This window comes from Seriola dumerili, unplaced genomic scaffold (assembly GCF_002260705.1).
Source record: "Seriola dumerili isolate Sdu_G_001 unplaced genomic scaffold, Sdu_1.0 BDQW01000079.1, whole genome shotgun sequence".
Lineage (NCBI taxonomy): Eukaryota > Metazoa > Chordata > Actinopteri > Carangiformes > Carangidae > Seriola > Seriola dumerili.
Window position 1 is genome coordinate 2946624 of NW_019174334.1, and position 14482 is coordinate 2961105.

At 43.7% G+C, this 14482-nt stretch overlaps 2 protein-coding genes across 3 annotated transcripts in view; one reads left to right on the plus strand and one right to left on the minus strand.

Moving 5' to 3' along the window:
- Positions 1-10357, plus strand: part of LOC111221024 (cysteine/serine-rich nuclear protein 1-like) — a 15598-nt gene extending 5241 nt beyond the window's left edge. Inside the window, exons 2-5 of one of the 2 annotated variants that reach the window (XM_022744346.1) lie at positions 4072-4270; positions 6271-6530; positions 6621-6917; positions 7060-10357. In XM_022744346.1, coding sequence (XP_022600067.1) covers positions 4090-4270; positions 6271-6530; positions 6621-6917; positions 7060-8061 — 1740 coding nt within the window. In that variant the 5' untranslated portion in view covers positions 4072-4089 and the 3' untranslated portion in view covers positions 8062-10357. Of the gene's footprint in view, positions 1-4071; positions 4271-5068; positions 5368-6270; positions 6531-6620; positions 6918-7059 lie in introns of those variants that run through there. The other variant, XM_022744347.1, reaches the window with a different exon arrangement.
- Positions 10358-11898: 1541 nt separating this feature from the next.
- LOC111221025 (chymotrypsin-like elastase family member 2A) lies at positions 11899-14051 on the minus strand. The gene is made up of 8 exons (XM_022744348.1): positions 13946-14051; positions 13705-13799; positions 13353-13459; positions 13106-13234; positions 12730-12866; positions 12476-12621; positions 12077-12226; positions 11899-11980 (listed from the first exon to the last, which is right to left on the minus strand). Exons 1-8 carry the CDS (start codon positions 13977-13979, stop codon positions 11963-11965), a joined length of 816 nt encoding a protein of 271 aa, XP_022600069.1. The 5' UTR covers positions 13980-14051; the 3' UTR covers positions 11899-11962.
- Between the last annotated feature and the right edge of the window lie 431 nt (positions 14052-14482).

Below are 14482 nucleotides of genomic sequence, written 5' to 3' on the forward strand. Positions count from 1 at the left end.
CTGAACAAATTTTCGGCATTCTTTCAGAGCAGAGGGGCTGCTGCTTCAGCGGTAAAAACAATCAATCCCTTGAGAGAGACAGACAGGAAACAGACAGAGACAGATGAAAAAGATGATCACCGGTTAAAGCTCTGAGGAGAGGGAATGCCAGTTACCCTCTAATGTTGTATGTGTATAATATAATATGTCTGTGAAACCTCCTCCGTGCACGAGCCCTGTTGATATCTTTAAATCTTATTTTAGACGAGGAATAATACCCTCAAAACTCAACTAAATCAGCCTCCCGTCTCCTCCGTTTGTTCCAGGAGAGAGAGAAAAAAAAGAAAAAAGAAAGAGCAGAAACCACTGACATGAAAAATTAACATGTTGGATGGGAAGGAAGGTTTTACTGGTGTTGTGTTTTATGGTTATGGGACATAAATGCATCACTTTGCTCTTGACAAATAACAGGCAACTCTCTTTGCGACTTCTGGGAAACGCGAGGCGACTGCAAGACAAGACAGGTCATCATCGCTTTCTGTGGCCGAGCTCCTGCTAACTTAAACAAGGAGGGACGGAGGGTGGAGGGAGGAAGGAAGTGAGGGAAGGGGAAGACATGACTGGGCTCTACTCCAGTTTAGACACTCCCTACAATGATGTGGAATGGGAAAAGGAGGGTTTTACTTCACCCGTAAAGAGATCATTTCACCATCAAACTGTTTACTGTCTTCAGATTCTCAGCCAAATCACTTGCAGCTGCTGCACTTTGAGCGGGTTATGTATGCACTTCAATTTTTGGTTATTTTTAGCCGTGTTTGTTCAAATATTTGCTGCGGGTAATACCTATAATTTTGTCAAAATTGCTCACTGTCAAAGATCATTTTGCACGCTGTTTCTTTTTTGGCTTCATAGATTTTTTTTTTGGGGGGGGGGGGGTAATTGCAGAGTTAGGATCTTTAAATTTGCATTAGACCAAGTTAAATTTAAGAACCCAACTATGTCAATTACTAAACTGTCAACTAAATTCATCAAAGACTGAATAGGTCAGAGATCCTCCAATGATTTTAGAGGAACCATGTGTGACCTGCATGCTTCGTTTGCCTTATCAGGGTGTTATGCAAGTGTCAGCACTCAGAGAGGAGGAGGAGAGGAAAAAAAAAAAAGCAAGTAAGCAAGGGGGGTGGGGGGGGGGTCATTTTCTACATGCAACAGGGAGCAATTAATGCAAAACCAGTCCTCCCTTTGACAAGGATAAAGGAAGAGTCAGAATCAAGGGCAAGAGGCTGACACCTTGTACAGGCCGGTGGGGGCAGCTATGCAGCTGTATGGGGAGTTATTGTTATTGCTGCAGTCAGATATTGTTGTCCCCAGTGGCACATATGATGAATGAATCACCTTGCAAATAGGTCAAGCTGGCTCATACTGTCTCTGCAACAAACAAACAGGCTTCCTCCGCACTGTGGCCACCTCAGTGCTTCCGTGTGTTTTACATTACCCGGCCGATGAGAAAAGCAGTCCTTAATTCCCATCCATCAGCTTACTCGAGCAGGAAATAATCTCCAAATGCCTTTCACAGCTACTAATATTATCACATCATGGGATTTGCCTTGAAACTGTTTAGAAACACCTGGGTGCAGCATCTGTTGCTTTTGTATTCACTTATCAGACAACATGTGTGCTCCGAACACCAACAGCCACAGCACAGCACAGCACAGCCTTGAGGATGCCTCACAGCTTTGTTTTCATTTTTTTTCACAAGGAATTGGGGGTGGGAGTGATGGCAAAAATGTAAGGTGAACCCATGTGTGCTCCCCTTTTCTCGCGCACAGATATATATATATATATATATATATATATGCTGTGCTGTGCTGTGCTGTGCTGTGGTGTTCGGAGCACACATGTTGTCTGATAAGTGAATACAAAAGCAACAGATGCTGCACCCAGGTGTTTCTAAACAGTTTCAAGGCAAATCCCATGATGTGATAATATTAGTAGCTGTGAAAGGCATTTGGAGATTATTTCCTGCTCGAGTAAGCTGATGGATGGGAATTAAGCGACTGCTTTTCTCATCGGCCGGGTAATGTAAAACACACGGAAGCACTGAGGTGGCCACAGTGCGGAGGAAGCCTGTTTGTTTGTTGCAGAGACAGTATGAGCCAGCTTGACCTATTGCAAGGTGATTCATTCATCATATGTGCACTGGGGACAACAATATCTGACTGCAGCAATAACAATAACTCCCCATACAGCTGCATAGCTGCCCCCACCGCCTGTACAAAGGTGTCAGCCTCTTGCCCTTGATTCTGACTTCTCCTTTATCCTTGTCAAAGGGAGGACTGGTTTTGCATAATTGCTCCCTGTTGCATGTAGAAAATGACCCCCCCCCCACCCCCCCTTGCTTACTTGCTTTTTTTTTTTCCTCTCCTCCTCCTCTCTGAGTGCTGACACTTGCATAACACCCTGATAAGGCAAACGAAGCATGCAGGTCACACATGAAGTTCCTCTAAAATCATTGGAGGATCTCTGACCTATTCAGTCTTTGATGAATTTAGTTGACAGTTTAGTAATTGACATAGTTGGGTCTTAAATTTAACTTGGTCTAATGCAAATTTAAAGATCCTAACTCTGCAATTACCCCCCCCCCCCCCCAAAAAAAAAATCTATGAAGCCAAAAAAGAAACAGCGTGCAAAAATGATCTTTGACAGTGAGCAATTTTGACAAAATTATAGGTATTACCACGCAAATATTTGAACAAACACGGCTAAAAATAACCAAAAATTGAAGTGCATACATAACCCGCTCAAAGTGCAGCAGCTGCAAGTGATTTGGCTGAGAATCTGAAGACAGTAAACAGTTTGATGGTGAAATGATCTCTTTACGGGTGAAGTAAAACCCTCCTTTCCCATTCCACATCATTGTAGGGAGTGTCTAAGCTGGAGTAGAGCCCAGTCATGTCTTCCCCTTCCCCTCACTTCCTTCCTCCCTCCACCCCTCCGTCCCTCCTTGTTTAAGTTAGCAGGAGCTCGGCCACAGACAGCGATGATGACCTGTCTTGTCTTGCAGTCGCCTCGCGTTTCCCAGAAGTCGCAAAAGAGAGTTGCCTGTTATTTGTCAGAGCAAAGTGATGCATTTATGTCCCATAACCATAAAACACAACACCAGTAAACCTTCCTTCCCATCCAACATGTTAATTTTTCATGTCAGTGGTTTCTGCTCTTTCTTTTTTCTTTTTTTTTTCTCTCTTCCTGGAACAAACGGAGGAGACGGGAGGCTGATTTAGTTGAGTTTTGAGGGTATTATTCCTCGTCTAAAATAAGATTTAAAGATATCAACAGGGCTCGTGCACGGAGGAGGTTTCACAGACATATTATATTATACACATACAACATTAGAGGGTAACTGGCATTCCCTCTCCTCAAGAGCTTTAACCGGTGATCATCTTTTTCATCTGTCTCTGTCTGTCTTCCTGTCTGTCTCTCTCAAGGGATTGATTGTTTTTACCGCTGAAGCAGCAGCCCCTCTGCTCTGAAAGAATGCATTCAGGAGTTGCATTGCAAAACATCTTGACTATGCATAGCTGTACATGTTCACTATGAGGACCATGTGAGCGCGTTAAACAGGGACAAGCGGCTAATTCGCTTCGGCCTGCTGCTGACGGCTGCCTTAAGGGAAGGATTGAAATGAAAAGTCTACGGCTGGATGATCGGGTCACCTTTTGCTCGGTCCTTTATCTAATCAATGCGTTTGCTGAGCTGATGGGATTTGGAAAAGAGGGTGTAGGGTCCAGTAATTGTTGACTTGTGTGAATAGGCCTGATTGATTGCTTCCTGTGCCATGGCGAACTCCCACTCTCAGCTGAGTGCAGCAAGAGGCTGGGATGCATGCGGTCTCACATGGCCAAGCACAGGACTCGCATGTGTGCCAATAGCATTCGCAGAAAGCCTGTGTGCGCACAATAGCTTCCGTGCAACTCACAGACGATGTTAATTTATTTCTGCTCCGAAGATAAAATCGGACTCCTCCGTGATCAAAGATGTTAAATTAAGTATGGATGATTTGCTAATAACCCCTCCCTCTGCTCCCTCCTGCAGATTGTTCGCACTAGCGCCATGAGTGGGCTTCTCAAGAGGAAGTTTGAGGAGGTGGATGAGGACCCATGCTACTCCTCACCCTCACCCTCCTCCCTCTCCTCTGCCTGCTCAGGCTGGGACTCGGAGGGGGAGAGCTGCTACTCGGACACCCTGGATTCCACTCCCAGCAACCCCAGCTCCCCAGCAACAAATTTCAACAGTAAGTGTCCTCTTCCAACAACAATAAATCATAGAAAGAGCTGATGGTACATACTTAATGTGTTCTCTCGCCTTGTCTTTACTGCTCCACGGAGGCTCTGATAACAAACCCATAAAAATTGGTGGTGTGGGGGGGGGGGTGGATTAAGGAATTTAGGCAGCTGGCAGCCCATGAAACACTTCACAGAAATGATTTCAGACTTCTGCAATGAATACCCCTTTTGATTTCATGCCCTAAAGCTGCAAAATGGCTAATCGCATTATGCAGTGGCTGCTCACCTTGGCTCCATCTCCACCTTCTTCCCAGAGCCTTGCAGACAGACAGAGCCTCACCTGTCTTTGAGAGATGTGTGGGTTGAGCACCTTCGGGGGGGGGGTGTTTCTGTCTGGACCCGGGTGCGTCTGCTGGCCTTTAGGGGACCGGTCGTGGGTCGGAGAGGGATTGTAGTGTAGGGGAGAAGGGCAAACAGTTGTGAGGTTTCCAGGATGGTGGGGCAGGGCGCCAAGAAGAGAAGCGTGGCAGGTTGCCAAGGCTGGGAACACACAGAGCCTTGTCTGAAGCCCGGGCATGCACCCAGCACAGGTGCTGAAAAAGGCTGAGTGGAGGGATAAAAAAAAAAAAAAAAAGGGAGGTAGGTCAATCAAGAAAAGAAGGCACGCAGACACATCTAGAAGAGTAGATTGGGTTGGACTATTATAGTCCAGTGTTTGTGTTGGATGGAAAGTTGTTTGCCATTGTAAACCGATGGGGTAAAAAAAAAAAAAAAAACGGCCAGCAAGGCTATCCCATTTAGAGGCAGTGGGAGAAGGTGTCATTTGTCTTCTGCAGGTGTCATAAGGCTGACTGGATTTGATGGATGTGAAGCCGAACCTGGCAGTTTATTTCATCTGCGTCACCCCTAGCGGCGGATTAGAGACACAGTGAGGCTGTTGTGAGCTTTTCTTCCTCAGAGCTGCCATTATCACACCGAGCACTCGGATTTTCCCCGTTTGACTTCTGTCACGTTTCGAGGCGTGTTTTTCGGTGTGGGTCACAAGAAAAAGCTCCTTGGCTGAGAAAATAGGAATCTACAGGCAGTTTCCCACCTCATAATAAAGGTAATTCTCAACACATGTTGAGTATTATCATCCTTTTCTGCTCACACACACATTAAAAGAAAAAAAAAACAAAAAAAAAAACATTGGCTCTGGCGGCTTAAGCAGAGGAAAAAGTTGCTTGTCTGTAAGTGAGGCTCAAAAGTCGTGGTGAATATTCCCGGGCTGAGGAAGTGGAATTTATAATAAAGCTTAAATAATTGTTGGGCTTGTTCCCACATATGGTTCCACTTTGATTCCCATATGGTTTTATTGTATTTGTCTGGGTATAGAAAGATGGCTGGCTGCTGTTGGTCCTGAATGTTTTTAACAGAGAAAGGACCTTTGACTCTACTGTGACTTTACTGATCCTTTTTTGTCGGGATTGTCAGCTGGTCAGGGAGTACAGGGTGGGCTGTTTTTTATTCCTGTCCTGAGAGCTCTGCTTCCACCCTCCACCCCATCCGGAAGCCTCAAGCCTTTACTCTCCTTGGTTTTTGATCCTGGCAGTTCTGCTTCCTCCACTGTGCTGGCCACCAAAGGGAAATTCCTGGGCTGGGTGTTTTTTTTTTTTTGTGTGTGTGTGTGTGTGTGTGTGTCACACAGTAGGACAAGAAACAAAGCTGGAAGGATTCTTGCGAGTTTAGATTTCACTTTACAGGATGTAAGTGTGCTGGACTCCTGTTAGCTGTGTTGTTTAATTGGGTACATGATAAGGCTTGGTTGAGGACTAGGGCAATGAATCAGAGGGGTGTCCTTTTACAGTCTGTTCAGCAGGGTTTGCACACATGAGAGGAATTCAAGTGATGGGGTATTCTGCCATCTAGTGGCACATAGCAGTAGTTATTGCAGTGACAGTCAATTCTCTTTTAAAAAAAAAAAAGAAAAGAAAAAAGTATTCTAAGTCTGTGCTTTCTCCATCCACAGCAACATCCATCCTTAAGAAAGCCAAGAGACCACGGCGGGGCAATGTGACTTTCGACCAGGTGACGGTGTTCTTCTTCCCTCGGTGCCAAGGCTTCACCAGTGTTCCCAGTCGCGGAGGATGCACTCTTGGCATGATGCAGCGCCACAGCGCGCTCCGCACGTACACGCTCGCGGAGTTTGCTGTGGAGCAGCGGCTTCTACGTCGGGAAAAATTCCTCAACAGACTCAGGGAGGAGAAGCTGGAAGCTCTCAAATTAAAGGTAAGCAAACTTGCTCAGACACCCGTGAAGTTCTAAAATCATCGCGTTATCCAGTGTGACAATTAAACACGCTCCCGTTGTTCTCTCCAGCTGACCAAGAACGGAACCCAGGAGAGTGAGGAGGCGGAGCAGCTGACGGTGGACGACATCCCCGAGCAGGACATCGACATCAGCGGGGCCAACCTCGACGAAGGCTCTTTCCTCCAGCCTTACCCGTCGAAACGCCGCTATGCGCTGCTCAAAGCTGCCGGTGTGAAGAAGATCGACAAGGAGGAGAAGAGGCAGCTGCATGAGCTGAGGATCTCCAGGGAGAACTGCGGCTGCGACTGCCAGGGCTTCTGCGAGCCAGAGACGTGTAGCTGCAGCCTCGCCGGCATCAAATGTCAGGTGAGAGCTGAAAATCCCCTAAAACTATATGCTCAGGTGGATTTAGAGGTCGAATAAAAACAACACCCAAACACAATACAGCTGGGGGTTTATGTTACATGTATATGACAATCAATTTGACTGTTTCTTCTGCTTCTTACAGATGGATCATTCCTCTTTTCCGTGTGGCTGCACCAAGGACGGCTGCGGAAACACAGAGGGTCGCATCGAGTTCAACTCCACCAGGGTACAGACGCATTACATCCACACTATCATGAAGCTGGAGCTGGAGAAGAGGCTGGAGGAGCAGTCGAGCACAGAAGAGGAGGAGGAGAACACAACGGCGGCCTCTGCCTCTGTACCGGCGGTGCCCTCCTTCCCCTTTAGTTCCGAACTGGCGGCAGCTGGAGAGAACAGTTGCAGCAGCGACATGACGGACTTATCAGACTCCTCGGGTCAGAGTGAGGACTCCGAGGCAGGCGAGAGCCCGTGTGAGCACCGAACCCAGCTGGATGTGGACGAGAAAGGGCTGAGCCGTATCCTCAGCTTCAGCGAAACGGAGAACTGCTCGAGAAGTAGCAGGGACGGTGGGGATAAGAACAGTAAAGACACTTGCTGCCCAGATCAACGGCAAGAGCAACAGCAGCCATCTACAGAGACGTTTAGTAGCTTTAGCATGGTGGACTTTGCCGACGAGAATGACAATATAGACGCCGCACTGTTGGACTCTGCAGACGATCACACAGACAATCGAGCAACAGCCATTTCAGAACTTTTGGATGAGAACGCCAACCAGGGAAATGCCCTATTCCATAGCAGTAGCGTGCCACACACGCCCTCCCCTACCATCGATCGCTCGGCGAGCTATAACATGGACCTGAGCCTCTCCTCGGAGTCGGACCTGGAGTTCTTTGATGGTTTCCCCTGCTTGGGGTCCAGCTCGCTCTACAACTCCCTCAAGGAGTACGAACACATGGACAACTTTTTTCAGTTTCAGTTGCCTAGTTACCCCAGCTTCCCTGCGGCTAATGACCCCGGGACCTGCCTCCTGGAGTCACTGATTGGCCTTTCAGAGTCCGTCCCCGAACCCCCTGCCACATTTACAGACAATCAGCTGTTGGAGGAAGCCATGAAATTGTCTGTGATGGAGTCTGTGAAAGTTTGACAAAACGTGAAAATCTTTGGACAGTGCAAGTGGAAAAAAAAAAGGGTGGGGGGGGGTTTGGGAGGGGACTGATCATGCACATAAGATGTCAATGTCAACATGTTTGATTTTAGAGGAAGCTGTGATTTCCCTCTTGCCTAATAAATGTTTAAATTCCAGACTTGCCTTCAAAATGTTAGCAAAGCAGTTTGGGATTAATGCTGTGTGAGATGGCAGCTAGTGTTAAAAGTGAAAAGATACTGAATAGAGATCAATTTGACCAGGCCCATAGAAAACCAATGATGGCTCTCAATTCCTAAGAAAGCTCTTTTAACCAAACTAAGATCACCAACCATATGCTAAACAGGAAGTCAACTTTTTAATGGGGCCAGGTTGGGTATCTCAACACAGCTGAATGTGCACCTCAGGGATTTTTTTCTAGCTTTCTAGCTTTTGGAGGCAATGTATGGTGACCATTGCTGTGATGGCCTTCATATGAAACCCCGAGTCAAATCACAACATAGTCCTGTTCATGTCCTCCCTGTGGGCTTTACACCCAGGTGACTTGAGTAGGTGGGGGTCCTCCCTGTGTTGTATCCTGAAGCTAGTGGACTCTTTCTCCTCAAGATCTCTCCCAAGGGTCTTATATGGTACAAAAAAGAAAATCCCTCTAAAAGCTCCTCGGTCAGCACTTTATCTGTGAAAATAGTTATGTATGAATAGGCATTGTTTTGGTTGTGTGGGGTCGATTCAACAGTTCAACGCTAAATTATGGAGTTTCTTATTTATGAGCTGGGTATCTAGAAATAATGGCTCATACCATTAAAATCTGTAGCTGTATTATCTTTATTACCTTTGTTTTAAATTATTTCCTTTTATGATTTTAATTTTTATTTATTTCTGTTAAAGCCTACTTTCACTCAAGAAGCACTGTGGTTTGATATTTTCACCAGAAAGTGCAATCTTCCTTCCTTTTTTCCATATCACGTTTAGGCATTGGTATGGGAAATGGGACCACAAGTCCATCAGAAAGTATTTAATATCTATTCTCTTATACATTTAACATTTTTTTTCTAGTAAGTTATTATGTCATTATTTCATTAGTTATTTAATTTAAGACGTTTTGGCAATAAAAATGGGCTGTTGTGAAGTTTACTGGATGTGCCTGCTTATCAGGGGAGCCATGCCTGCCAATGGTGTGTGCACAGTGCTTCCATTTAAGCTTTGGGACTGAAAACTGTGGAATCTCCCTAATCACTGAAACTAAATTATGGGTCTATTGTATTGCTGCCTATAATGTAACCATAGAAAATTACACTAATATTTTGTAACTAATTTATGTAGGTTGACAAAAGAATTCTAATCACTGACAAATTGAATATTTTATTAAGAAATCAAAATGAGTAATTTTCAATCCGGGACAACCTTTGTAATATATGAATTATAGAGAAATGTATACTTATGAAGGTTATTGCTCTCTAGCATTCTGAAGTATTTTTCATAGGCAGTCTTATGGTTAGATATCTTAGCGAAATGCCACTAAAACTGAGTAAATTGAAACAGATCAATTTGATTGTACTCTGAATTTTTTGGAAGTCTGTGACTTGGGTTACAACATGTTATAAATTACACATGTAAAGGGATTTGTGGATAAAAACTGCATATATTATACAATTTTTATCGCACACGCAAACCCTGCAAATCGAAGAGTTGCCTCATTAATTACAGGACAAGACCTTTCAAAGGTGATTGTGCTGTCACCTGTGTTGAGGGACACTAGAGAGTTGATGTACATATCTCACCCTTTCTACAACTGTTTCAACAGCCTTTCTGGACCCTTTAGAAATTATGCATGCAGGTCCTGTTTGTTAAAACTTGTTCTAATTAATTGTATACTTTGAAAAGTGCAGAGTGCACATTGGAAATGTATTATTCGCTTTTTGCCTTTTTGATTACTTTCAAATCCATCCAATACATGTTCTTATGCCATGAAGAGGGCACTGATTTTTGCAAGCAAACATTTGTTTCTCTTGTACAAAACATCAATTCTCATGAAGAAATGGCAACAGTGAGTGTTTATCAATGTAATGTATTACAGTACAGCTTTTTTTAATTTTATTTTCAAAGAACGTGTCTTACTTTTTGCCTTTTGTGTTGTACATATTTCTGCTTGAATGGTCCTGCAGAGCAAACAAAGCTGCTTTATTTTTTACATATTCACACTTTAACCTGCTGTTCAAAAACAGTTTCTTTCATCTAAGCCATTTTGACAGCCTGTCCCTCCAAATAATAATAAAAAAAAAAAACATTTTCTAAATGCTTGACTCTGTTGTTTGTCATATGCTGTTTTTGTTATATGCAGTGGTGGAAGAAGTATTCAGATCCTCCATCGAAAGTTACCGTAAAGTTTTCCCTGAGACTGGTTTATCATCATCATCATCATCATTGTTATTATTATTATTATTATATGACGTTATTAGTGTTAGGGGTGGCATGGTGGTGCAGTGGTTGGCACTGTTGCGTCACAGCGAGAAGGTTCTGGGTTCGAACCATGGGCCTGGGGCCTTCCTGTGTGGAGTTTGCATGTTCTCCCTGCGCCTGCATGGGTTCTCTCCAGGTGCTCCGGCTTTCCTCCCGCCAGCCAAAGACATGCACATTCGGTTAATTGGCGACTCTAAAGTGCCCATAGGTGTGAATGTGTGCGCAAGTGGTTGTTTGCCCTCGCAACCCTACAAGGATAAGCGGTATAGATAATGGATAGTTGGATGAATTATTAGTGTTACTGATGTAATGCATAATGAATAAGAATAAGCATTTCACTGTTGTAGATGATTGAGGTGGAGCTAGTTTTGGCTGCTTTGTACAATGTGTTGTTTTGCGTTGTGGTTCGCAACCTAGGGGTCAGGCCCTTCCAAAGACTTGCAAGATAAATCTTACAGGTCATAAAATTATTAATGTGAATGGGGAATCAACTTAATGCCACATAATAAACCTCTGATGCATTAATGCCATTTAGATTTAGAGGCAGAGGACAAGCAAATGTGCCCATACAGTTGCTTTTTTTTATCATCTTATGTACATTTTATTGTCGTCTTAGCTTCCTAGCAGAAAAGAAAGGTTTTGCGCTCTAAAATACCAAAACCGTTATATTTTCTATACCATTAAAGGCAATATACAGTTCACAGTATAGGCACTGAAATGGCATTCTTTATGTGTTTTTTTGTGCAAACCACTGGAATTCATCTGTGGTTTCTGGTCTCCATGGTTAAGAGAAAAACACCCACTTCATGTGATGTCATGCTGTAGCCTCCTGACTACCACCACAAACATATGGCCCCGAGATTCCAGACAAGGAGGAAATGTCGGGCCTGTGACTGCACATAGCTCACATTTGGTCACAATTAAGAAAATTTGGTTCTTTCAGTGGATGTTTCAAGATTTTTTTTTTAGCTTTCTTTGATACATCAAAAAAAAAAGATTTACCTCCATGTTACTTCAGCCTTTTTAGCTAATGGAGGTCCAATCCCTTTGGTGTTTGGTTAAAAGCATCCATAATAACATCCTGAAGAATTTTCCATCCTCTTGGACTTGGAACTTGAAAGGTCAGATTGTAAACCTTCCTACTTTTGTGACCCTTTAACTGTGGCCCTGTTTACAGATGTGCTGGTTGTAAGCAAAGTACAATAGAAAAATGCATCCAATTAGAAAATAAAGACTGTGAGACTGTGAGAAAGTACAGGAGCTCCAAGAAATGCATCAAAGTCTGAGTGCCAAGTGTAAACATGATGCACTTTCGCCACCCTTTGGCTGAATTAAGAACTACAACCAAACACCCACTGCATATTAAACACAAATGACTTAAAGGCAGATGAATTTTATTTCACAGGTTCCATTAGATGGCTTGGGCAAAACACTGTGTCATCTAATAACCCTGTGTGACCTGAGGAAAGCATACAAAGAAAGAAAGAAAAGTCAGGCGACTGAAATATGGAGACATATTCTGAATCACATCGTAGAGGCTATAGAGGAGGCTTACTGAAAAGATCCATTCCAGGAAGAAGGAGACCCTGGTGAAGACGGTGGGCTTAGTCAGTTGGTTGCACATGCCAGATGGACCATAACTGACGACACCGTGGACTCTCCAAGCTCCGTCAGTGTAGCAGCTCAGGGGGCCTCCAGAGTCGCCCTGAGACGGGTAGCAATGAGAGCAGACACAAGAAGTGGGTTTAAGGACCATGAAGTGAGAAGTAGGATGTTACCTCTCACTCAGCCTCTTTTATACAGCTTTTCCCTGGCCAGTTATCTGCCGGGTGTTACCGTGGCAATGATAGTTGGTATTGTTGCGAGAATGATAATCTCTAATTGAGTTGAGACAAACTGGTTTCATGACGACACTGCCTTGCATGAGGCAGATGCGCATGTTTGTATACTGTACCTGGCAACCTGAAATGATTCCATCCCCTCCAGCACACACCATGGATCTCAGAGCAATGCTGCCCCACCATTCAGGCTGGGAGCAGACCGAATGCTCCACCACATTGATGGGAGCCACCTGGAGGATGGCAGGGACACTCCCTGAGTCTGTGAAGAGAGAGAGAGTAGGAATTTCTTTATTGAATGTGTGTGTGTGTGTGTGTGTGTGTGTGTGTGTGTGTGTGTATGTGTGTGTGCGTGTGTGTTTCTACTCACAGTCCATAAGGCCCCAGCCGGTGATGTAGCAGATGAAATCATGAGGCAGCATCTGCTCAGGGGCGGGAAGGTCAGCAACAGCCACGTAGCCATTGTTATACACAGGATTAGCCAGTTTCATGATAGCAATGTCATTCCTAAGAGAAACATAAAAACATATAATTGTATCATGTAGCAGCAAACTCCTGGGTGTAAAAAAAAAAAGCTTAAGTGCAAGTGTAATTACTGTGTGGTAGCCCTGTGGCTGACGAAGCACTTTTAAAATTGACCATCCCATCCACTTGTGAGGGAGAGTGGTAATACAGTATTTGCTCCCAGTTGTTGTCCCCACCTGTGATACTATTCCCTAGGGCAAATGCAATTACTGTAGCTTTACCCTTTGGCAAGGTCGCCAGTCCACTGAGGATGGACAGTAATCTTCTCCACGCGGATGAACTGCTCACTGCCTTCATACTCATACAGGTTATACTCACCCACCACCACACGGTACTGACTAGCTTCCATGCTGACAGGGACATATGAAACAAAAACACACTATTACTTACAATAATCACAAATGCATGTGAAAATGTACAAGTGATAGGTGAATACTGATGCCAACAAGAACCGCTCACAGCCCCTACCTGAGGATACAGTGAGCTGCAGTCATGATGAAGAAACTATCAATAAGAGTTCCTCCACAGAGGTGGTAGTATGATCCGTCATTGTATGAGTCCATCTGGAGAGAGATCTGAGAGAAAACAGAGACCAAATACACACAGGTGGAGGATTTCATGTTTTTGCAGAGATCATTCTGTATGATTAGGAAGAGAAGATCAGCGATAATTAACGAATTTGCTCAATAAGTAATAAGAGAATTCCACAGCAGCATTATAAACAAAAGCGCTTGAGTACCTCAAATGCAGAACATGATTTTAATCAAGTCAATGTCAATACCGCAACAGTAGAGAATCACTGTGAGTGTGTAGGTTTTACCTGCCATTTCCAGGTGTTGGGTTTAGCATCGTGGCCTCCTATGACCCTCTCATTGTGAACATTATGGTTGAAGGGTGCCTCAGCACAAATCAGCCCTTTGGTGTACATGTGAACATAAACAGAGTGTGCAATGGTAAAATTACTGTTTGTTTGTTTTTTTGTTTTGTTTTTTTAAATCTACAACAGCACGTAAAAAGTCTAGTGTTGTTGAAAATGGTGATGTATTTCTTGAAAAGCTTACCAATGCAGGATAGAAAAGCCACAAACCAAATCATGTTGGAGCAGTCCAGGATAAATGCAGTTTGCTTCTAACTATTTATATCAGTTTGATACTGGAAGACCTTCAGCAAGTATTAGGCAACCATTAAGTTTCCTGCCAATATCAGCAATTGATACGGATTACTCCAGATTGAATGTACTCTATGTCATGCCATACTGGAAGAAATTAGGGAAAGTGTGAAGAAATTAGGGAAAGTGTGATAGTCAGCAACCATTTATATATATATATATATATATATATATATATATAGGCTATCTCAAAATCCATATAGTTATACTGTCAATATATTTTCTTTTTTTTTAATAGGAATTAGGTTTTTAAAATAAAGCTCACATTTCTTATCATGGTGAGAAAAGTGCAGGTGCATTCATGTGAAGGCAAAGTCAGCTGAACCATCTGTAAAGAGCGAGGCTGGAAAGTTTCCTAGAGATAACTGTCTAAACTGATCAACAGCAAATGAATAGGAAAAATAATTCCACAGCCTGTTGATAGAGTTTG